Source organism: Euleptes europaea, chromosome 1 (genome assembly GCF_029931775.1).
Source record: "Euleptes europaea isolate rEulEur1 chromosome 1, rEulEur1.hap1, whole genome shotgun sequence".
Classification (NCBI taxonomy): Eukaryota; Metazoa; Chordata; class Lepidosauria; order Squamata; family Sphaerodactylidae; genus Euleptes; species Euleptes europaea.
The window spans coordinates 136567741-136592251 of NC_079312.1; the positions used below are offsets into that span (position 1 = coordinate 136567741).

At 43.8% G+C, this 24511-nt stretch overlaps 1 protein-coding gene across 1 annotated transcript in view; it reads right to left on the reverse strand.

The window, feature by feature from the left end:
• NPLOC4 (NPL4 homolog, ubiquitin recognition factor) overlaps positions 1-24511 on the reverse strand; it is a 64664-nt gene that overhangs the window by 15170 nt on the left and 24983 nt on the right. Inside the window, exons 9-12 of the mRNA XM_056867011.1 lie at positions 22474-22560; positions 20355-20426; positions 16873-16999; positions 10623-10783 (exon numbers count right to left, since the gene is read on the reverse strand). Coding sequence (XP_056722989.1) covers positions 10623-10783; positions 16873-16999; positions 20355-20426; positions 22474-22560 — 447 coding nt within the window. The remainder of the gene's footprint in view (positions 1-10622; positions 10784-16872; positions 17000-20354; positions 20427-22473; positions 22561-24511) is intronic.

Sequence of the window (24511 nt, forward strand, 5' to 3'; positions counted from 1 at the left end):
AGGTAAGGCCAAGAGCAACTTGCCATTATACAGGGACTCGAAAACCCATCTCCATCTTCTCCAGCTGCAAAATATGGACCTGATTTTTGTAGGTGCTCAGATGTGATTGCTGCCCACAGTCACTTATGGGCTGACAGTCATTGCAATGAGGCTGGGGGAGGGGGACTCACAACAGACTTTTACTATCACCACCAAGCCACACTGTCACAATACCCTGGATTCTGAATCTGCTTTCACAAAAAGTACTTCAAGATAATTCCAAGATTGATAGGATAATACTAAAGGGGGTGCCCTTTAGTATTATCCTATTGGAAACAATTGAAAACTCCATTGGATAGATGGGGGCACCCCAGGCCAAAACTTGACCAAACTTGGGGTTCTTCTACGGAGAATCCCCTGCAGCTATGCTGCAAATTTGGTGCATCAACTTTGAAAAACAGCCCTCCTCAGAGCCCTGAAAAAAATCCCATAGACTTTAATGGAGCCAAAAAAGTTTGGATATCCCACCCACCCCAAAAAAAAGGAAAAAAGGAAGGAAAAAAACCATACTAGTAAGGGTATTTGGGTTTTTCTGGGGGTTTTGGCTTTTCTGAAAATTTTTGGGTCAAATAACCACGAATCTAAAAAACACCGAAAAAATGATGTCCACCCCTAGTACCCTCAATACCGTCTGGACTAAGATTTTGTTTATTGCCCCTCATGCGTCCTTCCCAGGCATTTGTTCAGAACTTCCACAGACCTGTCCAAGTCAGCTATCTGGGAGAAGAATAACTGGTATCATTTATATATTGGTGCCACCTCACTCCAAATCCTTGGATGATCTCTTCCAATATTTTCATGCAGATATTAAACAACAAGGAAGACAAGATAGGCCACTGCAAGACCCCATAGCACAAAGAGGGAATAAAACGGCTGCTTTCATACTGCCCTGGTACAAATCTATGGTGAGACCACACTTGGAATACTGTGTACAGTTCTGGTCACCACACCTAAAAAAGGATATTGCAGAGCTTGACAAGGTGCAGAAAAGAGCAACCAAAATGATCAGGGGACTAAAGCATGTCTTTTATATTAGGTGCTTTGAAACACAGGCAGGATAATAATGCTGCATTCGTCTTGTTTGTGGGCTTCCTAGAGGTACCTGGTTGGCCCTGCTGGACTTGATGAACCTTGGTCTGATCCAGCATGGCCTTTCTTATGTTCTTAATACCCGTGGGCCGAGAGCAGTCCTCCAGTATCAACTTCTAGTACAGGCCAGCCAGGATAGAGTGGAACTACACCAGCACAATGCTTCTGCAACAAATCCAGGCAACTCTCCAGGAGCATACCATAGTAAATGGTATTGAATTCCACTAAGAGTTCCAGAGAATCACAAAGGTTGTATTCCCCCATCACTGTTCTAGTAAAGACATTCAAGAGACCAAGGCCTTTTGCATCTAAATCCAGGCCTGAGTCCAGGATGAAATGGGTCTAGATAATCTAATTCAAGACACTTGCCATGCTTCTCACTGTGCACTATAGCACCCAGCTAGCTACATAAAAAAAACAGATGTTGTGCGGTAATGTCCTTAATCACAAAAATCACCGCAAACAGCAAAATCAAACCCAATGAAACCACCATGTAAATTTACCCCTGCAAAAAAGGAACTTGCAGTACTGCACATATAATCAGCCTGTATGGAACCTCTTCAAATCTAAGTACATTCTTATATACAGAACTTTTGTTCCAGCAGTGGTTAACTTTAAAGTTGCTCTCTTGGAAGTTGCATGTTTAATGCCTTTTAAAGAAGTGACTAAAATATGGAAGATACCCATTAATATTGTTACTATCAAACAGAAGCTTCTCATTTCTCACTGCAAGAAGCATCTGTAACCCTTTAAGAGGTAGATACCTATGATGATTTGATCCCCAATGCAATATTTTATTAGGCAATTACACGTCTATAGGCCTTAGCAAGCACTAAGCTGGAAGAATACAAGAGCCTCCATTGCCTGTTTGGCAGTGATCATGTGTGGCTTGTTATTGTAGCTTCAGATTTTCACAGTATGGAATGCCACCTGGCTTGCAGACCAGTAGCAGCTCTCTAAAGAGGAGAGAAAACAGTTAAAATAAATATCTATTTTAATGCTGCAGAAATACTCAAGCAGAAGAGAGAGACACTGAACCACATTAAACCAGGATACGTCAGCCATTCAATTAGTATACTCTTTAAAGCACAGTCTGAAATGAAGGTAGAGGCCCTTGTGCCTCCCAACTGGTAAGTGATTCATCCACCACAGCACTGGAGCAAAGTTTGCATATGAGACTGTCAAAGCCTTTGGTTAGTCGTTCAAGTCCACTTAATTCATATTGGGCCAGATACTGCAGTTTTTTTTAAGTTGCTGTGAACTAAACTGCCCAACAGGATGCAACAGCATATTAGAGAGTCAAACCAGCAAGATTGCCATCTAATCCTCAGACCAGCGTACCTTTAAGTTTCCCTCAAACTAAGTTTTCCGGTATGGTCTGCTGCACACAGTTGCACAGGGAAGCAGTGCAATCCCAAAAAACATCCTGTGGCCCCTCTCAGTTTGCATTCCATTTCCTGCTCCCTCCCGCTTTCTATAAACAGCTTGTGCCTCATTAGAGAACAAAACCTTTTGTGCAATTCATGTGGGCAGAAAGCTTGTACTGAACTGTTCCTGACCACTGTTTTGTTCATCCTCCTCTTTCAACTACTACAGCCTCTCATTATGGTGAATTTATGCCATTACACTCTTGCACCCAGCAACAATTTAACCTGGCTACTTCACAATGCCACTGATGGATCTCATCCCCACCCCACCCCCAACAAAATTGGATTAGATGTACTAGGAATGAAGTTCTACAAGTACATCTCTAATTAACACAGGCTTAATAAACCCCCAGCTGAAATTTTGGTAGGAAGAAATGCTTATATATGAGAAGAAGAAGAAGAGTTGGTTTTTATATGCCAACTTTCTCTACCACTTAAGGGAGAATCAAACCGGCTTACAATCGCCTTCCCTTCCCCTCCTCACAACAGACACCCTGTGAGGTAGGTGGGGCTGAGAGAGTGTGACTAGCCCGAGGTCACCCAGTTGGCTTCGTGTGTAGGAGTGGGGAAACAAATCCAGTTCACCAGATTAGCCTCCGCCACTCATGTGGAGGAGTGGGGAAATGAAACCCGGTTCTCCAGATCAGACTCCACCCCTCTTAACCATTACACCATGCTGGAGGAGCCTGCACAAATTTATTCTGGGACATCAAGGTGCAACACAAATGAAGTTTGGTTGGAATATATATCCCGACATGTCCTTTTCTACCAGGGGCAAGTCTAAGAGTGATGGAAATAGGGCAGAATGGTGGAGATGCCTTCTCTAGTTTGACACTAACACTCGATTCTGTTGCCTCCATTTAGGCAGAAGAGTGTGTGGTGCGCTGGACAAAAGCAGTCAAAGCTTGAAATCTGCTGTTTAAAATGTCTGTTTTCTGGAGCCTGCAAATTTATAGATTCTTTTGATCACACAGCCACTTCTGATTATTTATTGGCAGCCAAACTGTGTATGCAGAACCACTCATTATTTTCAATATATAAAGATTGTTATTATGTGGCTGCTGGCGTATTTGAACAAAGGGTACACGACAACACAAGACTGCAACTGAAGAATATCCTCCCCAACAAAGCAAGGTCTCTGAATATCCAAGATGAAGTGGCATAGAAATCCATTTGCAAATTGTAGAAATAGCACTAATGAGGATGGGGGAGAAAGACAATCTCTGAAATTTAAGATTTAGAGAGTAGACAGATAGCAACAGCGCTTAGAGCCATTTAATACATTTTACCCCACTCTTCCTGCACAGAGCTCAAAGTAGCACACACGGTTCATACTTCCGAAATCTTTCTCTTCAGCCTAACCTAACTCACAGGTTGGTTGTGACACAGAGAGACAAAGAGTAGCCTATGGTCATCCAGAGAGTTTCATGGTGGAGTCAGGATCTGAACCCATGTCTCCTAGATCCTAGCCAAACCGCTGTACCATACCAGCTCAAGATGGAAAGAAATCCTGCTATATGAAGCAAGGCACCTGCTGGATCAGAACAAGGCTCATCTTGCCCAGCGTTCTACCTACAAAACCAGAATACCTCAAAAAGCTCACATACAGGACATGCTGGTGATAGCATCATCTGGTAAAGCCCCCCCAAGCAATCCTTAACCATATGTTGGATGGGGAAGTCACATGCTACTGGTCTTTGTTACGTGGATAGATAACCACCTCATGACTTTTATAGTAAAGACTGACACAAAATTTGTTCAGCATTTCTGCAAACTCCCTACCTTCCTTCAGCAATCTTCTCTCTTTTGTCGTCTAATGGCTCAATCTCCTCCCTAACTGCTTTCATGCTCCTGATATATTTAAAGAAGTGTTTTAGCAGTATGTTGATTCCTGAAAACTTCATTTTGTTTGCCTTACCATCAATTTACATTTCTCTTACTACACTTAAAACAATTCTCTCTCTCTCTCTCTCTCTCTCTCTCACACACACACACACACACACACACACAGACAGACTAAACAACCCCATTCTAGCTGCCTAACCAGCAAAAGGTATGAAGCCATTTTCAACGTTCCTTATTAAAAAAATACAGGAATGCTAGAACAGCAAAGAATTTACTCTGGGGTTAGGGAAGAGAAGGGGGAGGGGAGAAGAGAGATGGCAAAAAGAATTAAATAATCCTCTGGAGTCTGAAGGCTAGCTGAAACTGGAAAGTAGAAAACGTTTCATAATCAAAAGGAAAAGTGGACATTGAAAAAAGCTCCTGAGAAGTTTCACAGACGGTTTTATGAAAATAACTAAATACACATCTGTGAATGAAAGTTAGCCCACAATGTCAGGGAAAGACAGCCCAGAAATGCTGGTAGTAAAATAGCTAGTCTATATTAAACACTCATAACTCTACAATGCCTTGAATATTATTAGTTTAGAAGACGAGGATGTCAGCAATCCCAGCTGTGCCCAGCAAATGCATTGCCACTGGAGCAACTTGATAGAATAAAATTATGTATATGAGACCTGGTGCTGAAACTAAAACTGAGCAACTGGCAATTCTTCAGACCAGCATTCAAAAGGTACCTGAAGCAATAAGCCAAATGTAAAAACCTTACCCAGATAGCCTCCTAGGCACAGGGCAAAGGTCTGTTTGTAACACGAGTGTCTTCAAGAAGGTCTTTAATCTTTTACTATCCCCAAGCAATTTCCTGGACATTAGAACATCAATAAAAACATAATTCGCTGGAAGAAGATGACATTTTGCATCGGTGCGAAGATCATAGATATTTTTCTAAAGTCAACAAGGGAACAGAGTCCTGCAAAAGCACTAAACCCCAGCTACTTTGAATGCTTCAAAGGACCCATAAAATTCAGATCCCCCTTTGGATGATTTTCTGGTGTGCTACATTTGATGGAATGTTGAGACATTCATGAAATAAGTCTAGAGCTGGAGTCCCGCCGTGCGGCAACGAACTTCAAGAGCACACCGCAGCCTGGCGCTCACAGGGGTGCCCAATAATATGACAGCAAGATAATGGAAAGTCAGACTTGGCAGACTAGCTGGATACGGCTTCAGGAAGAAGAGGAGGTGTTTGTAACACCCTGGAAAGCAAAAATGCAGAACTTCTTGCCATAAGCATGGATTACAAATTTACACATAAGCCAACTATTTAAAAAGTTCAATACTTGTGCACTTTCAATGATTTCATCTGCCTATGATACCATAGCTACCGCCAATAATTTGCTAGAAGGAATAGCTCAAATTCACAGACAGTGTACCTGTCACTGGGTTTTTCTTTCTTTTCTAACATTTGTAGTCTTGAAAGAGGCTATATATGAACACAAGGCCCAATCAAGTCCAGGAATTCTCTTTTGGAAATGATTAGCCTTACAAGGGAAAGATACATTTCAAGTTTAAAAGAGATGGAATTAGCAAAATCTGGCTGAAAGGGGGGGGGGAAGGTCTCTTAATGTAACCCTGCATTTACAAGATTTCTGAAAAGAGGAGGGACATCTTAAAGTTTGCTTAGAGTTGGGTGTCAATGGCATGGCACTGGTCCTAAGGCTGGGGGTATTACAATAGCCAGTAGGTACCTCTAACCAGGAAAAGTATTCAGACAAGAAGTACTTCCCTGTGCAGCTGCATATGGTGAAAAGAACTATTTAAGCAGAATAATTTGAGTCTGAACGCTCTTCTTTTTCATCTTAGGATAAGCCTCTGGGCCAACATTGATTGAGCATCCAGATGGAGTTAGCTGCCTTGCTGCTAGGGCTGACTTGGCCTTTAAAAGGCCAAGATAAAGAGAGTGGTAAAGACATAAAAGACTTGCAAAGCCAGAGGCCTCAGAAAAAATGCCTGGCTACAGGAAGTTGGGGCAAACCTGGCGCTGTTGGGTTTTCCTGGTTTTGTGATATTTAAGACATGGATGAGTCACACTTGTTCTCTATGGGAACCAGCAATGACAGGAACAGGCTGTCATGGGTACAACAGCCTCTGGCCCTGTCCCACAAGCACGCACAGATGCACACCACACACAAAGATGGCTCAAGAGAGAAAAGGCCTTTAAAAAAATGTAAGCACTTCTTCACTCACTGAGACCGTGCAGCCAGCAACTGCTGTCAGCAATGTTTCACAGCTGAGTGGCTTTGATCTCAATGCTGGGCTTCTGTCTGCACAGCAGTACTAATTCAGACAAATTTCTGAAACTGTTTTCCAAGGGTAAAGAGAAACAACATACTAGGGAAGACCTACCTTACACAACGGGCAGGCTTTTGTATAGATTCTGCTCCAAGTCTTTCTCTAATTCTACACAACATCACCTTCTTAAAGAGCATCTGTTCTCCTACCCAGCTTGACCACATGGCTTCTGCTGTATTGAAACTGCTGCTAACCTCAGAGATGAGCGTACTCCCCATTTACACAAACATGGGGTTCTTGGGTCATTGCCCACATTTCCAAAAGCCCTTTCATCCAAGCGCTTAGCAACATACAACTTCTCTCCAAACCACTCCAGTGCAGATCCTTCCTTACACTGGAGTAAAGCAGTTATGCTAGTTTGTAACAGCAAGTTGCTAAATGGGATATTACATTTTATGAGATCAAACTGTGAAAACCTTTGCGCCAATAAATCATGTAATCTAAGTAATGCATTCTCTTCACCCAGTTCTGGACATGTTAAAAATGCATGCTGCATGGCAACAGCGTCATCTATGTAAAATACTTAGATCTCATAACCGGTGTCTAAAGCCAGGTTCTTCATATTTACTGAGATGCAAATTGCTCATAAGAGCAGACTTAACTAAACTTGCCACTGTCTTTACAATGCCGCAAAAGGAGAAAGCCTGAAATGCACAGGATGACTAAATGTGCCAAAAAAGACTATGACTGGCAAGTGGCACAAATGTAAGTAATGAATTACAAAACCACCAGAACCAGACTGAAATTTTTCCTGGGAAAGTCACTAGTTTGATTTGCTGCTTATTCATAATGGACCCCAAAACTGTTCAGAGAAATGGAAGTGTGGATAACAGCAGTGATTCTCCACTGGGACCTAAGACTTGGTGCACAGCATGACTGGAGCTACTGGTTTGCATGGGAAAGAAACTACTGAAGCTATCAAGCTCTACTGCATTCCACAGCTTTTAACAACACGTAAAATCAGAAACATTAAGAAGCAAAGGAGAAGAGTCAAACTGTGCATTCCCATAATACATTCCACTCGCAACACACCACAAAAAATCTTTAGAAGCATACAAATACTGCAAGATTTACTCCTGTCACTTAGGATGTAGTCAAAACAGTATTTAAAACACTTGCTTGGAAAGCCACAGAGACAGCAGCAAAAACAACAGCCTAAGAGCCCAAATATAAGACTGCAAGTTGATCAGTTCAGGAGGACATAAGAAAAACCCTGCTGGATCCAACCAATGGTTCATCTAGTCCAGCATCCTGTCTCACACAGTGGCCAACCAGTTACTATGGAGGGCCAACAGAGCATAGAGGCCAAAGCCTTTACCCAATGTTACCTCTGGCACTGGTATTCAGAGGTTTATTGTATCGGGATTTAGGGCTTCCCTTTAGTCACCATGGCTAGTAGCCACTGATGGACCCATCCTCTATGAATCTGTCTAATCTCCTTTTAAAACTGTCTATAATTGTGGCCACCACTACATCCCCTGGCAGAGAATTCCGCATTTCAATCACTCGTTATGCAAAGAAGTATTTCCTTTTGTCCATCTTGAATCTACTGTCCATCAGCTTCACTGGATGGTGCAGACTACCTAAATTAGGAAGCATTCTTATATTCAAACATGGAGAAATTCTGAGAGACTATGTTATTCTGAGCTGCAATCCACAGCTGAAAACTTACATGGACAGTCACAAGAATGGAAAGCTCCATAAACATGCTGTCACAACAAATTGCATACCATGTGTACCCACTTCTAAGTATTACTGCATACACTAGTGATGGCTGCATCCCACACAAGTACATGCAAACAAAACTGACAAGCTGAAAGATCTGCTGACCCATTCCGGAAGTTAACCACCTCAGCTGTAGATAAGGGGCCCTGAGCTACCTAAAGACAAGGTAAGATGCCAGTGGCAAATGCTAACTACAGAAGGCAAATGTATTTGAAAAACCTATGCCCCATGCTCTCTGTTGAAAGACTGGCACAAACTGCTGCTTTCCAGAAAAACAAATATTTGCCTGAGAAAAAGACAGCAATGACATCTGAGCCATACAGGGGACTATTTCCACCACCACACACCCCCAAGCATAAGTAATGCCCAAGACCAGCCTACTCTTGGAGCAGCCCAAGCCCATCAAGAAAGAATGGGCTTGAACTGTTGCCCGTCCTAAAACTAGGCTTGGAAGTGACATCAGGGCCTAGAGAGAAATTGCTCCAGTTGGGCTATAACATCTGCCTCAGTAGCAAGGACAGGGCTGGTGGTGGTATCTCTTTTGTGTTATGGCTTTGTTTTGGAAGGAGACCTTCAGGCTGAGGGTAGGGTGACAGCCCATCGGAGCTCAAGGGAAACCAACTTGGAGAAAAATTAGTTTGACCACGCTGTATATGTTTTGTTGGCCATGTCTTGTGTGTGCCTTGGGAGTTATTACCGTCACAGTGATAACGTTATTCTTCTTCGAATATGAATTTCCGCTATAACTTTGTGTTTCATGTTTCAGTGTAAGTTGCCTTGAAACCATTTTGTAGAAAAGGTAGCATAGATATATGGCAAATCAAGCTTTACTTTCCCTATTTCAACATTTTCTGGTTTAGAAAGGGAAAAAGTTGAACACTGAAGGGAAAAAAATCTCCAGTTTTCAGTTTCACAAACCATAACGTACAAGGCACAGAACTCGAAAGATTTCAGTAACAACAACAAAAATGCTGATAGCAAAAGAGAACTCAGACTCCACAGTGGAATTTGGATATATTGATGCCTTTTCTTGCATATTTTGCTCTTACAACCTCTCTTCTCTTTACCACCCCCTAGGAGCTGACTTAATCCTTGTTTTCCATTTTGCTGCTTTCTATTCTGCAGCAATTGACACTGCTCACCAGGTAGCTTTATGAGTATATTCCACACAACAAAAGCGATTCTCCCTGGCCGTCAGAAACCTGCAGCTTTTATTGCTGCATCATTTTGCTTCAATGAACATCTCACCTAAACATAATTGGGCAGAAGAAACACCCGATATTTGCTAGGTAGTAAAAGTCAACTGAAGGGTGGCCGCTACAGCCAAACAGAAGTAGTATCACTAATTTTGAAGACTTGCTAGAAGGCACAAAGCAGCACACCACAGATCTCATGCTGTTGCTGCAAAAGGCCTGGAGAATGATAGGAGCAATTTGGAAAAAGAAGCAACTGAGCTTTATGCAATAACTTGGACATGCAGCTTATGCAATAACTTATGAACACTTTGTTTCCATACATACTACTGTTGCTAGCTTTTGTACACAAGAATTCACACTCCAGCTGTCCTTCAGTCACACAGCTTTTTACTACGATCCTCTGATCACACACACCCCTTAATCTTGAGGTGCTCGGAGGATTCCTCAAAGACCTGAGAGAGATGCTGCAAAAACTGTGGAAGACCTATTGTATCGGTTGGGAATCCCAGCTTGGGTGACACCCCAGAATTAGATAGTTCAACCCAGAAGTGAACTACTGTAAACCATACAGGCTAATTGCTTCAGTGCATATACAGGACACAGCACAATGATGGCATCTTACTCTTGTGCACTGTAAGTCACACAGATACTTTCCAAAGCCAGCAAGAGGAGGGAAGTGGCCAGAAAGACTGCTCCTGTGCTGAGGTCAGAAAGGGGAAACAGTTGTCATAGGAAACCTACTCTAGAGCTCCCCAAAATTACACTTTCCTCCAGGGCAGAAGGAACCACCTCTCCTTTAAGAACTGGGTAGAGGCTGTCCCCATGGATTGCAACAGTAATCTCATTCCCAGAGAGAAGCAGCACAGTGAGAAAAACATCTTCATATTGCTGATATTTTCAGAGGAGAGGCAAGGGCCACACGCAAATAGAGACGGAAGTTATCAGTACTTGCCTTATAAAACACATCAGGCACGTATTGCTCACTGCTGGATTCTTTTGCATAGCCAAGCTCCGGAGCATCACGGCACGGCAGCAGGCACTCATCACGTACCAGGGCCATGCACTGATTGGATACTTGGTAGCCCTCAAAGTGGACTTGGTTGTCAGGGCCACCTGAAAAATAAATTTTCTTTCAGATATTAAAGAGGGAAAAGACAGACGTACACAACTTGTAGGTTGCTCCAAACAGCAATCATAAAATGTCTTGGCACTTCTAAAGTGAGAGCAGATAATTTCACCAGAAACCTCTATACATCAAACACAGAGCTTCTAGTTCAGACGCAGCAGACTCTTTGCTAGACTCTGTCTTGGCTTTCAAACTTCCAATGGCGGCAACTACAGTACTTTTTTAAGGAGACATCTAGCCAGACTCTTTTGTTGTTCCTTCATAAACCTCTTGATATAGATATAATGCACCGGCAAGATGTCTTTTCTCCCTTACATGGTTTTATAGTGGCTGACTCTATTCACGCAGCACTGAGCAGCAGCTATCAAACTGCTTTGTATTGAGGTCTACTACAAGCAATTTAAAAAAAATACTCAGAATAGACTATTAAGAGCATTTCAGTAGGTATGTAAAAGTGCTGGCATACTTTTAATACTGTACATTTTCAGAAACAAAATTATATATCTTCATGCTAAGGCTGAGTCTCGGCTACATTTCAATTGTCCTTGTCTTTCCTAATAATGCCACTGAATAACACTTTAAAAATCTCATCCACATTCAGGAATTTGCAAACTTTGGTTAACAATCTGCTTTGCTTCAGTTTAAAAAAATGCAAGTAAGGGGCTGCAGCCTCTGATCTACAATCACAAGGATCACAGATATATCCCATACCCCCCCAAAGCCCTTTCCAACCCAAAGAGGCTTTATTCCAGGGTCGCAGGACCTGCATGATTTATTAGCCGTGTGGGTCGGAAGGCTGCAGTGGGGAGCGGATGAAACTGCCTTCTCCTCTCTCTGATGGATGGTGGAGATGCAGGAAAGATATGCGACCATCAGCACCTTCCATTGATGAATCGCGGGATCCAACCCAGACTAAGCTTACAACTGGTTACACAGCAACACACACATATGGCACACAACATAAATAAGAAGGCTGATTGATGTATATGCACAGGATCACAGGATTTTCATTTCCTCAATATTTTTCCAAATTCAACGCACATAAAAGCAGTAGTTTTCAGTGTATGCTGGAGTTTGCTATCAATTAACTAATATTCCAGATACGCGAATTAACATTTGAACACTACTGTGTTTTTCCAGATCTCGTTTTCAAAAATCTTTCTGCAACTATGCACAATCTCTAACGGAAAGCTGAGAAACTCAGAATTATTCAAAATGCATGGAGGCCACAGGCAGTGTGTCACCCCGACACAGGCCAAGCCAGGCTCTACATTTGACTTTTGTGTCATAACACTCTTCAGCTACATTTTCACAGCTCAGCATAGAGAAAGATGGTCTCCTTATCCCAAAAAGCCAGTTCTCAAACCCAAACATTCCCTGTCCTGCATTCACCTCAAGCAGGTGGGCCATGTTTACTATGCCGAACTCGTTTCATTTAGGCTACTCTAGCAACAGGGTCAGCTACGTGCAAATATATAGCATCTCTGTCAGCAACGGATAGATAGGGACAAGCATGACACTAATTATGAGTGACTATCTGCAGCTGGTTCATTGCATGGGTGACACAATCACAGTGCTTTCAATCTGAGCAAATTAAGCATCAGCCAGTTACACATGAGACAGAGATACGATGTCAAAGAAAACTGAACATATGTAAATAGGAAAGGGGGATGGCATTCACAAAGAGTGGAGCTGATGAGATGCATATACATTTATTTTACAGACATCATGGAGCCCAAATGTTTAACCAGGGGCAGAGGGGGTTATCTGTAACAGATGTTCCAAAAAGCAGCTTCCATTCTCAGCTACACACAGCTCTGCAAAAGCACATAACATTTTAAACACACACACAGAAATTCAACCTGTCTAACCACAGTCTCCTCTGTCAGTTGAACCTTTTGGTCTAACTTTTAAGGTATTCCGGAGGAAACTGTAGGGTGATACCACTGACACAAGTGGTTTATAGAAAATGGTATTACCGTATATACTCGGGTATAAGCCGACCCGAGTATAAGCCGACCCCCCAAATTAGAGGCCAGAAAAGGGAATTTCTTATTGACCCGCGTATAAGCCGAGGGGCAATAAGAAATTTCCTTTACCCGCAATGCTGCGCTCTAAAATGGCGGCCGCCATTTTAGAGCGCAGGGCCCCTGCCCCAGGTCGCCCTCCCGCCGCCTCCCAGGCCCTCCCGACCCACCCCGACCCCAGTCCCATCCAAGGGGGGAGGGGGAAAAGACCCTGAACCCACTCCTTACCTGGAGAGGCGGCGAAGCGGCGGCGGCGCGTCCTTCCTGGGCTGGCAGGAGGCCCCTCCAGGCCGCTGCCGGCCGGAGGAAGGCGCCCAGGCGCGTGGCCGGTAGCGGCGCGACGGGCAGGGGCCTCCCATGGCCCCTCCCGGCGGGGAAAATGCGGTGGGGGCCGGGAGGGCCGGGGAAGCCTCTCTGCGACTGCAGAGAGGCTGCCCAGGGCCCCTCCCGGCGGAAGAAAATGGCGGCGGGGGCCGGGGGGGCAGGGCAGCTTCCCTGCGGCTGCAGAGAGGCTGCCCAGAGCCCCTCCCGGCCGGGGAAAATGGCGGCGGGGGCCGGGGGGGGCCAAGGCAGCCTCTCTGCGGCTGCAGAGAGGTTGCCCAGAGCCCCTCCCGGCCGGGGAAAATGGCGGCGGGGGCCGGGGGGGGCCAAGGCAGCCTCTCTGCAGCTGCAGAGAGGCTGCCCAGAGCCCCTCCCGGCCGGGGAAAATGGCGGCGGGGGCCGGAGGGGGGGCCAAGGCAGCCTCTCTGCGGCTGCAGAGAGGCTGCCCAGGGCCCCTCCCGGCGGGAGAAAATGGCGGTGGCTCGGCAGCAGAGGTAAGTTCCCCCCTCCCTCCTCCCTCTTCCCTCCTTCCCCCTTCTACCGTATTGACCCGTGTATAAGCCGAGGCCGGCTTTTTCAGCCCTTTTTTTGGGCTGAAAAACTCGGCTTATACACGAGTATATACGGTATATATTTTGAAACGTTTAGGAACATATCTATATCTTGATGTTCCCAAGGGAAGGAAACCATAAAACGTAGGGATTACATATTTTATATTAAATGCTGCACATTCATATTTTATTCCTTGTTCTAATAAACCCCTAAACCAGCAAAAGATGCTTCTGAGGAATGAAGTTTGAGAATAAGATCTGCTTCCACAGCAAGTATTTATGAGCCCATCTGCACGCCACATGCAACAAAATTCTACTGAAACTTCCAGATACTCTCAGTAATATAAACTCTCCGCAGGGGAGGAGGAAGAAAAGCTTTTTTGATTTCCCAATAAATGGATGTATTCACTTGATCCTTTGAGATATTTCTTGGAGAAATTCACAAGACACATTTTTGTAAGGCAAAATGCGGGTGATGTAATGACTAATGAAACCATAGCAGACCAGTCGCTTGAAAAGCTGAGTAACTTTTTTCCCTTTTAGTTACTAGCTGTCGGGTCGAGCCTCATACCTGCCCTCATGCCTGCAGTGCTCTTAGAGCGGTGATCCGATACAGCTTCGTTGCCCTAGACACTTTAGCCTATCATCCTCTCTGGCATAGGCTTGAGGTCCAACCTCCTCCTCGCCCAGCTTCTCCCTCTTTTACTCCCCTCAGTGACTCCATCCTCACCTTCCCTTTTCCTCCCTGAACCCTGCGCCCTGTGCCTTTAGTGCTTGCCCTCCTCCCGAGTAGCACCCCGGCCTCTGCCAGGGCTGGGCCCTTTACTTGCTGCTTGGTTTTCTTGTGAGGAGTAGTGTAGGTTGGATGGCTATTCCCAGTCCCTGTGCAAGTGTGTCTTCCCTGTGCTTGATGAGGCATTTGGTTGCCAGCAGGCTTCCTCTCCCGGCAGTCTGTAAATCACATGGGCTGCTGGAGGATGGGAATTGGCGCCGGCATGCACCTGTTGCCGTGAGGAGGGCTGGTACCTGCTTTCCCCAGTGCCTGGCAACTCCTGCATTGTCTCCCTTTCCTGCATCTTTGCCCCAGGTAAGTTGCAGGCCCAAAGGGCTGTTTGGACAGAGTGGCAGGTTCTGCTAGCTGCTGTAGTGGGGGAAAGGGCCCGACTGAGGGAGGCATTCGTCCGGCCATTCCTACCAGCCTCCTGTTTCCCCCACCGATCAGCTGTTTGGCGGCGGGCTCCAGAGGCAGCAGCCATTATAGACACCATGAAGGAGGCGTCTAGCTGGGCAGCCTCTTTCCGCCTTCTTGAGGGCCACGGCTGCTGAGAGAGTCTGGGGCTGAGCTGTGTTGGTCAACCCCTGCTTGCCCTGGCCCCGGACACTAGCAGATCAGCAATCCAGTGACTCAGTTCAGAATGGTTTCAGATGGTATTATGCTACCCTCATTTCATCAAGTGAAAAGGATCCTCTAAATTGGATCTAAGAGGAAACCGTGCATTATGAGAGTATTTAAGGTCTTTGTTTCATTCTGCACTAGGCAAGAAGCCCTTCACAGTTCCCACAGGCCACCACCTGACTTCCAACCCACAAAACAAGGGGAACACAGAGGGAGGAAAGAGAGCAAGGCAGGCTGCAGCAGAGATCAGCAGGAGAAAGGGGAAAGGACTGTTTCTTCCTTTGCCCCCCTCTTTCTTCTACTTGTAATTGTTATCAGATCTCTACTTTCATATCTCTCGTCTGCATAACAAAGTTATTGAGAATAATTTAAACAGACAACATGGACTAAGACTGGGAGGCTGCAGTGGTGAAGGGAAAGGGGTGAAATCACCTTGTCTCTTCCATCAGCAGAGGTACACTGAAAAAAGAGAGGACAACTGCATTCCCTTCACCCCTCCCCATTGAAGCCTCCTAAACTACATGGCTCTCAGACCACATGGGTCCCAAAACCCCAAGAATTTTTTCAAGGGGTGGGTACAATTGCGGAGGGGGGGGGGAAGGGAACACAAGACATTTCTACAACATTCAGTGCCTTCCACTGATGGATCATGGAATCCAACCTACTGTTCTCTTATTACAGAGGGTTGCTCAGTTTTTGTTTACTGTTATGTTTTTTCCTTAAATATACTAATGGTAGAATTTTGCCTTCATTCAGGCTAAAAATTTGCTCCAGCTGCTGACCTGATGGTCAACTTTTGTAGCCTGTGATCATCAATTATAGTTAACAACTTCTAACAGAATAAGTGCAACCACTCGGCACTTTCATCTAATAAAGCCAGATTGTAAGTAGTTCAAGACAGAGGCTGTTGAAGTTTCAGAGATTTTAAATCCACTGCTTTAGTTTTATAGACTCAACTGTATTTTATTGTATTTGTTTATAGTGTTTTTAAATTGTTATTGTATTTATTGTATTTTTACTGTAAACTGAAAGGTATTTTATTAATTGCTGTTAGCTGCTCTGAATCTCACTTTGCAGTGGAAGGGTGAAATATATAAATTTAAATACATAAATAATCATATAACCTATCTTTCAATTAATTGTTTACATAAAAGGGACTGGGCCATGGGTTCACATACCCCACCTACTCCTTTCAAAAGTGGTGTCTTTCTTCCTTATCTGGTGTGCACAACCACAATTTGCTTTGACATCCAAATAAGGCAAACAGTGCTTTGTGGTAACCAGGGTTACCTCTAAACCATGGTTTGCAAACCCAGTTCAAACCAAGATTTCAAATATGGTTTGGAGACACTTCCTGGTTAACATAGTTTATATGATTCATACATTGTAGCAGGTTATGGTTACACAGATTAGGAAGATGAAACAGGAAGAAGCAGCACCCAAACCCACAGCATGTTTCTGAATTCCAAACCATAGTTTGGAGAACTGGGAACATCACGTCTGAAATGAAGCACTGATTTTAGTGTGCTATGATGTTTTTGTCACATTCAAAAAGGTATAAAGCAGGAATCAGAACAGAAACCATCCCATCTTGTTGACTGTATTGACTCACTCTGTACAATCCACCTTGAGTTCCAGTGAGATAGGCGGACTACAGATAATGCAAATAAAGCAAAAGAGAGCCTCTTTTACCTGACTGATCTGAAAGAACCTGAAAAACTTTGTTGCTTTATTTCTAGACATTTCAGGCAACTGAGAAATAGGCTGTATATTTTTTTTACCTGTTGCCACAACAGTTACAAACTTGGATCCAAAGTGACCATCTGGAGACAGGCGGCATATGTTTGGGTGCTGATTCTGAAAATGCCCGGCTGTGATGCACTCTTCTGCACTAAGGAAATAGGCATCCTAAAAAAAAGTTGGGGGGGGGGAGAGGATGAGACAGGAAGATGATGGATTCATTGCACTGGGCTGCATCATGGGAGCCAGTACCACCAATCAAGACTTCATTTCAGAAAGTAACTTCACAATTCACACCATGTTGGGGAATCATCAAACCCTAGTCATAAGCTCAATCTCATATCTCAATCACATTTTCACAATCAGCTGATATACATTACAACCCTATATGCAGTCAGCTGTGTGTCTTTATCATCTTACAGAATAGTGGAAGCACCAGTTTAAGGGGTCTGAATGCCTTTATTCATAAGCTGTACACCTGTGTTTTGTATAGTTTTAGTTTCACCAAGCAATTCCCAGCATACCGGGAAAACTTAGAACTAAATTCAAGCATATTTGGCTGCTGATCTATCTCCAAAGCCATGACTATTGAAAGTGCTTTGTGGCAGCCAAGGTTACCTCTAAACCATGGTTTGCAAACCCACTTCATTTTAAGTTTTATAAAGTTCTGACTGCCTGGAATCCAGCAAATATCTAGCAGGGAAACAGGGCCTTGAATGTTACATATAGTGTAGGGTCTGCATGCTGACTCTTACTGGCAGATGTTAAGAATGGTAGGTGGCAAAAAGAGAGACCAGTCAATGACTTTCTCAGAAAAGGTTCATTTCACTGATAGAATACAAGTCAACGCTTGGAGGTCACACAGTCAGCACTTTCGCTTTACTGCTTGTTTGAAGTTCAGGCTGCGTCTCTCAGTTTCATCACAGGTGAAGGAATGAACCATTCTATACTATTCATTTTTCGCAAAAAATAGTGGCTAGCTGGAGATCACAATAAAACTGTATATGGCTTGAGAAAGCACAACAAGTGTAAAACACACCAAAAATAAGGAGTGTGAGTACAGGGGGAACAGCTAGATTAGACTATCCTCCCAAAAGCAGAGAGAAACATGGTGAGATGCTGCTATGTGTTAGATGGAAACCAACTGCATGCAGAATGATAGCTGCTTTCCATGACCATGAAAGACTAGGCTTCAATTGAAAGAAGGTACATATATGGAAAAGCTATCTGATAAGTTTAGTTGGACAGCAAAACAAGTTACACACATGTTAGGGTATTCCCATTGTTGGATGCTTTTAAAAAACCCAGAGAACATTAAGGAAGTTCTATTTAAGGCACTGGTTCCCAACCAGGGGTCCATGGACCCCCAGGGGTCCACGAGAACTAAACCAGGGGTCCACGAAACAAAGTTATAAACCCATAATAAATTAATATGGCATGGCGGTGGCTCGCGGGCGCAGAGCACGGTGGCGTGCGGTGGTGACTCGCGGGAGCGGCGCGCGACAAGTAAGGAACATGCGGGGGCGGGGAGGCCAGGGGAGGGTGCAAGCGAGCCTCACACAACCACACACAATAGGAGAAACACTCGTCAAACCTTGTTTGATGATAGCTGTCGAAGAGGTTTTAGGGATGGAAGCCAAAAAGAAAATACAAGAAATACCTCTATCGAACAACACGGTAAAAGCTCGAATTGAAATATGTCAAATGACATCGAGGAGCAGCTTGTTTCGAAAATAAAAAATTCACCATGTTTCGCTTTGCAGTGTGATGAATCGACAGACATTTCTAATTGCAGTCAGTTGCTCGTATTTGTCCGCTTTTTAGACAACGACACTATTAAAGAGGAATTACTGATTTCGCGGAAACTGGAAACGACGTCAAAAGGTATCGACGTCATGAATATAATAGTGGAGTATTTTGAGAAACATAGCATTATGTGGGAAAAGCGCAACGGCTTCTGTACGGATGGCGCTCCAGCCATGTTAGAATCATGCTCCGGTCTAGCAACATTAATAAAACTGAAGAATCCTTCAGCAATAACAACTCATTGTATCATACATCGTCAGGCGTTAGCTTCCAAGACTCTTCCTAAAAGCCTTGTTAATACCATGGAAATGGCCATAAAAGTGGTAAATGTTATTAAAAGCAGCGCCTTAAATACACGCCTTTTTAAAAAACTGTGCACTGAAATGGACTCCGATCATGAGACTCTTCTTTTCCACAGCAAAGTTCATTGGCTATCGAAAGGCAATATGCTGGGAAGGTTATTTGAACTAAGAAAAGAGGTTGAGCTGTTTCTAGCCGAGAAGAAAATTAAAGATTTACTAGAGCTGTTTTCTGATTCGGAAAGTCAGATGCATTTGGCTTCTCTTGTGGATATTTTCTCACATTTGAATAAACTAAACTTACAGTTGCAAGGTTCTGGAAACATAAATTTAGCAGGTGTGGGAAACATTTTTATGTTTGAAGACAAACTGCGTGCCTTTATTTGCAAACTTCAATTATGGGTAGGCGAAAACAATTATTCTGCGTTTGTGACATTAAAAGCACTGGTCGATGATAGTAAAGATGACATGATCACCGCAAATATACAAGACAACATCAGAAGTCATCTGCAAAAGCTGGTCGATGAATTCCACCGTTACTTCCCGGAATATAACCAGACAGAATCAAAAGATACCCAAAAGCTGATTTGCAATCCTGTTGAAGAGATTGCAGAAGAAATCCAGGAAGAGCTCATTGAATTCCAAAATGATAGGCACTGTAAGGTTGCGTTTGAATCAGTTTCTCTTGAAGAGTTCTGGTGTAAAAAAGCAATTTCATATCCTACAGTTCGGGATTCGCCTTGCGATATCTTATGCTCTTCTCCACAACTTATTTATGTGAACAAGGGTTTTCTGCTTTGCTTATAATTAAGAACAAGACCAGAAATCGATTGGAAGCAAGTGATGATATTCGTGTAGCTCTGAGCAACAGTATTAGCCCCAGAATTGCCCAGCTTGTAAAAAGGATGCAAGCTCAAAAATCACATTGGTTTACAATTAAAAGTTCTCTATTATAAAAAATATATTCAAATATTATTCTAAGTTTAATGTTTAACTAACAGTTATGATTAAAGTTTATTTTCAAATTCTCAGAATTTTTATTTTGAATCTTGGGGTCCCTGCACTGAACAAAAAAGTCCTAGTGGTCCCTGGTCAAAAAAAGGTTGGGAACCACTGATTTAAGGAAAGAGAAATTAGATGTTAATCACTTTGCCACATATTTAAGTGTCTAGACAAATTTCAAACCACTCCACATTCCACTCATACAAAAACTTTGTCACTGTCACAAGCAATTCACAGTCCAGCGAAATCCCCCATGGACTCAGGAATTATTCTGGTTATGATAACAAAACCCACCCTCAACAGCATGGCTTCAGGCACTCTTCTTTCTAGAAAGATTTTGTTTGGCGAAATCAGCATGTATGATGTAATATAAATACAAGTTAAACTGAAAAGGACCAAAACTTTTTGCTTCTCACCTTGTTCCGACTGTATCGGACAGTCCCCTTTCGTGTGTCCTCAGAGACCAGATCTGTAAATATCCAGCCAACCTTAAAGAGATAGATTACTTTCAGTTTTGCTTTACTTTTTTTAAAAAAAAGATACCCTCCCCGCCATCAGTACAAAATGTTCTTGGCTAGCTGAATCTCTCTGAGACAGCCTACTCAATAGCAGCCTGAAGGAAATTACTCTCCCAGCTGCACACAGCTCATTTGAATACAATTTACACATTTGCAGGGCCAACTGGTAAGACCTGCAGCTTTATGTCTCCTCCTGGAAAAATCTGGAGACTGCAGGGCTCCCTGCGTTGGCCTTTACCTGCAAAAAATACTTGCTTTTTAAGCATGCATACTGCAGAATCAGTTTACAAAACAGCTCTCAAGATCTTATGTTTCTGACCTGTTTAAACTAAAATTTCTCCCACACAAATCTCACCATTCCTGAATCCCACTTCATATTGCTGAAATAGTTCTCCCAGGGCTTTCTGAAATGTAACTAGGTATTCAAATACTTCTTTGCAGTTCATCTTTCCAACATTCAGTCCTTGTCCAAGAAATGCTGCTTTCACATGTGCAATAAATGTCACAAGCTAAGCCAGGTGTGCTTTGCAAATATGAAATGCTCAGTGGTCATTATGTAGAGATAAATAACCTTAGCAAAACTAAACAAGAGAACTGGATTCCAACAAAACCAAAGTGTTCTATTTCTCAGAAAGAAACAAGATATATACAAAGATATCTACAAAAACCCAAATGAATGAATATTCTTTCTGTACTGGCTCTAATATCTAGTACAGCACTGGCTTGAAAAATGTTCAATTTTTAAGAGGAAATGAAAATCAATCTAGCAAAGCCCTTTATTTGGCCAATACAAATGCCTTCAAACTAGCAATAAAGTATGGATCTGAAAGCCACAAAGACACAAGAACAAGAATTAACAAGCTGCTGTGCCCCATTCTTGGTAGCTTCATTAGTACGCATGACACCTTGACCAACATAATTATAAATCAATGACAGTTGCAGACAAAAAAAATTCAAAACCCTAGTGCTGAAACCTGTGCTATACCAATCATATCAGAAAAGCACAGCTCCAGCTATAGTTGTAGTGTGCACTAAAGCTCTCCAAGTTGTGGATTCCTGTTTCACTTACTCTTTAACTAAACAACTGAGAAGGATACTGATCAAATTCACAAAGATGGGTCTATTGATAGGTTCTTAGTGCTATGGACAAAATAAATTAGTATTTTATTTATTTATTTCATTTATAGCCCTATTTTACATGGAGACTCAAGACAGATTACAGATAAAACATTGCAATCAGACAATCAATGGATTAAACTGTAGATCTGAAATGTTAATCTGATGTTCACAGTTGACGAACAATTTTGCCAAAAAGATTCCCTCTAACCCAACACATAATATTCTCCCTGTGCTGCCCACCCCCCATCTGCTGGCCCTCAGGTACTGCCACCTGCAACAACTCCAGCTCAGGCATAGCCTCCTCTGCCACAGATAAAGACTCTCCTTCTTCATCCTTGGCTGTGGTGTTCCCCAGTGTTGAGGGAACCTCCCAACCTGTATCCTCCTCAGCCTCGGCTTCTGCACTCCTATTTATAGAGGTAGCTCCATCCCTTCCTCCCCTTGAAGACTTCACGGCTCCGCCTCCTGGGAGAGCATATAAGGATCCCCTGCCCTGACGACTGGCCATGGTTCCACCTCCACCTCCTCCTGCTTCTGTCTGGCCACTGATGATCAGCTGGGGAATCAGCTGATTGGCGGGGCAGCCCACTCTATACATGGCTCGGCCCGTTTCCCTCCTGGGTGTTCCGAGTCATCAGGCTCTCTCCGGCAGGGAGGTGCCCTGAACTCCCGCATCTGGACCTGTCTCCTGTGGCCTCCGATCTCCCTCATGCCTCAGCGTCCCAGCCGGGGTGGGTCTTAGATAGGTATCGCGTTCAGGTCCAACACGGGGGAGGTGTCTTTAAGGTGCACCTCGCTCCGCGGCCTGCTGGGGGTGGGCTGGTAAGTCCCGAGACAGGAGGAGAAAGTGGCATCTCGGGACACTCCCAAATATGTCTATCCATCCATGTTGTGCTACCTTTCTCAATCCAAGCTTGGCAGCAATCTCATCCACAACATCTGCCTTAGAGTCTTCTAGAAGCTCGAGACTGTTCTGCGTACCAATCTGAAAAGAGAAATATATTCAATGGATTAGTTCACAAAGAATATTTAGCATCCTGATAAAAACAGAATGTCTCATTTTCAACCCTGCAGCAACAGACAACATCAAAGAAATTTGGATTAGCATGATGCTTTGCCCCATTCACTGTCGCTATATTAGCATGCGTAACACAAGAATAAGGTGTTTTATTACTACTTCAGGTAATATTTACTGCGAACTAAACAATAAGCCAGAATCAATTGCACCCCACCCACTACTTTGAAGAAGCGTATGTTTTGTCCTGGTAGTTAAATCTTCTAGCACAAGGAAAAAATTAGGCATCTTTAACAAAACCCATTACAAATTGAATTCAATATGTGACACTGGAAATTAGAGTCAGGGTTGACTATACAGGGAACCCAGGAATGTTTTGATATGTGGGTTTGAATATGTGGCAAGTTAACAACCAAGTTTAACAAAGTGACCCTCTAACCTGTAGTCCTTTTGCCTGTAATTTACTGATTTCCCAAGTTATGAAGAAATCAACCACATGTTTAGGGCAAAAGTGGTAAAGCACACACTTTGCATGCAGATCACCCCAGACTCAGTCCCCAGGATCTGCAAGTACAAGAGCTGAGGAAAAGGTTGAGATCAAGCAGAGTTACAGCCAGTCACATCCTGGGCAAGGACGCACCAATGGCCTGATTCTGTAAAGCATGGAAGAATGTTCAGGCTTCTCTCTAGGCTGTTGAATATCAGGTAAGTGTACCACAAGGGGCAGAATTTATCTCTGTATATCCTAAGTGGAAAAAAGTAAGTCAGCTTCCTCACTTGCTAGGCCTGATCTACAAATGCATCAGAATCAGGTGGTACATTCTGAACGAGGGAGAATGGACTGTACTGCTGCTGGTGGAGAACAGAAAAACTCCTTAAAAATAAAGAATCAGCATGGCCAGGCTAGCCTGATCTCGTCAGATCTCAGAAGCTAAGCAGGGTCGGCCCTGGTTAGTATTTGGATGGGAGACCACCAAGGAATACCAGGGTTGCTGTGCAGAGGAAGGCACTGGCAAACCACCTCTGTTAGTCTCTTGCCATGAAAACCCCAAAAGGGGCCGCCATAAGTCGACTGCGACTTGACGGCACTTTACACACACACATATCAGGGAGAAAGGTACTAGCCCAGCCCCCTCCTCAGTTGCAGGCTTCATACTTCCAGGGAGTTTTTACAAAGAGAGATATTAAACAATATGATCTGCATTCTGAATCAGAACTGTCCATTCTACCACCTCAGAATTCCACCACTTGATCTAAAGCTTTTCTATTCCATTCTTAATCGAGGCATTAAAGAGAGCCAACTTCAGGTGTTTAGGGACACCTGACAATTCAGCTTCTGGTATTCTACACACACACTCCAACTGATGGGCCTCTACAAGAGGCTAGCAGAGGCAGGGTGTGAGGAATGATGCGAACAGCTGTCCAACAAGGAAGAAGAGTCTCCCAGCCGCTGTCCAAGATGGCGAGTGAGCCAGTGGCAGGGAGCAGCAGCCAGTGACAATGCCAATGTCTGCCATGCGAGACACAGTCAAGGTGGGAAGTGGTCACTGCCTGTCTTTCTGGACAGCATCTGCTCATCCACTAGACAGGGCAGACAGTGTGGTCAGCAACAGCCACCTCTCCCTGCTTCCACAACAACCCTTGTTCCCCAAGTGTGCATCACCTCTGCTACAAGTGTTCACTTGCCGACTGTCCTCAATGATGACGCATCCCCTGGATTGGGGAGGAACAAATGCTGAATAGGATGGGCAGCTGATAGAAGTCCCAGATCTGTGGGGCCCAGTCATTGGGGGAGCACCCAATCCTTGTGGCTGCTTGGGTGGCAGTGAGGCAGCTTCTTAGGGGTCAGCAAATGCTGTCGCCCCACCCTCACCGCCCAATGCAGTTCATCACTGGTAACTGCCTAAGGATCTTAAGGATC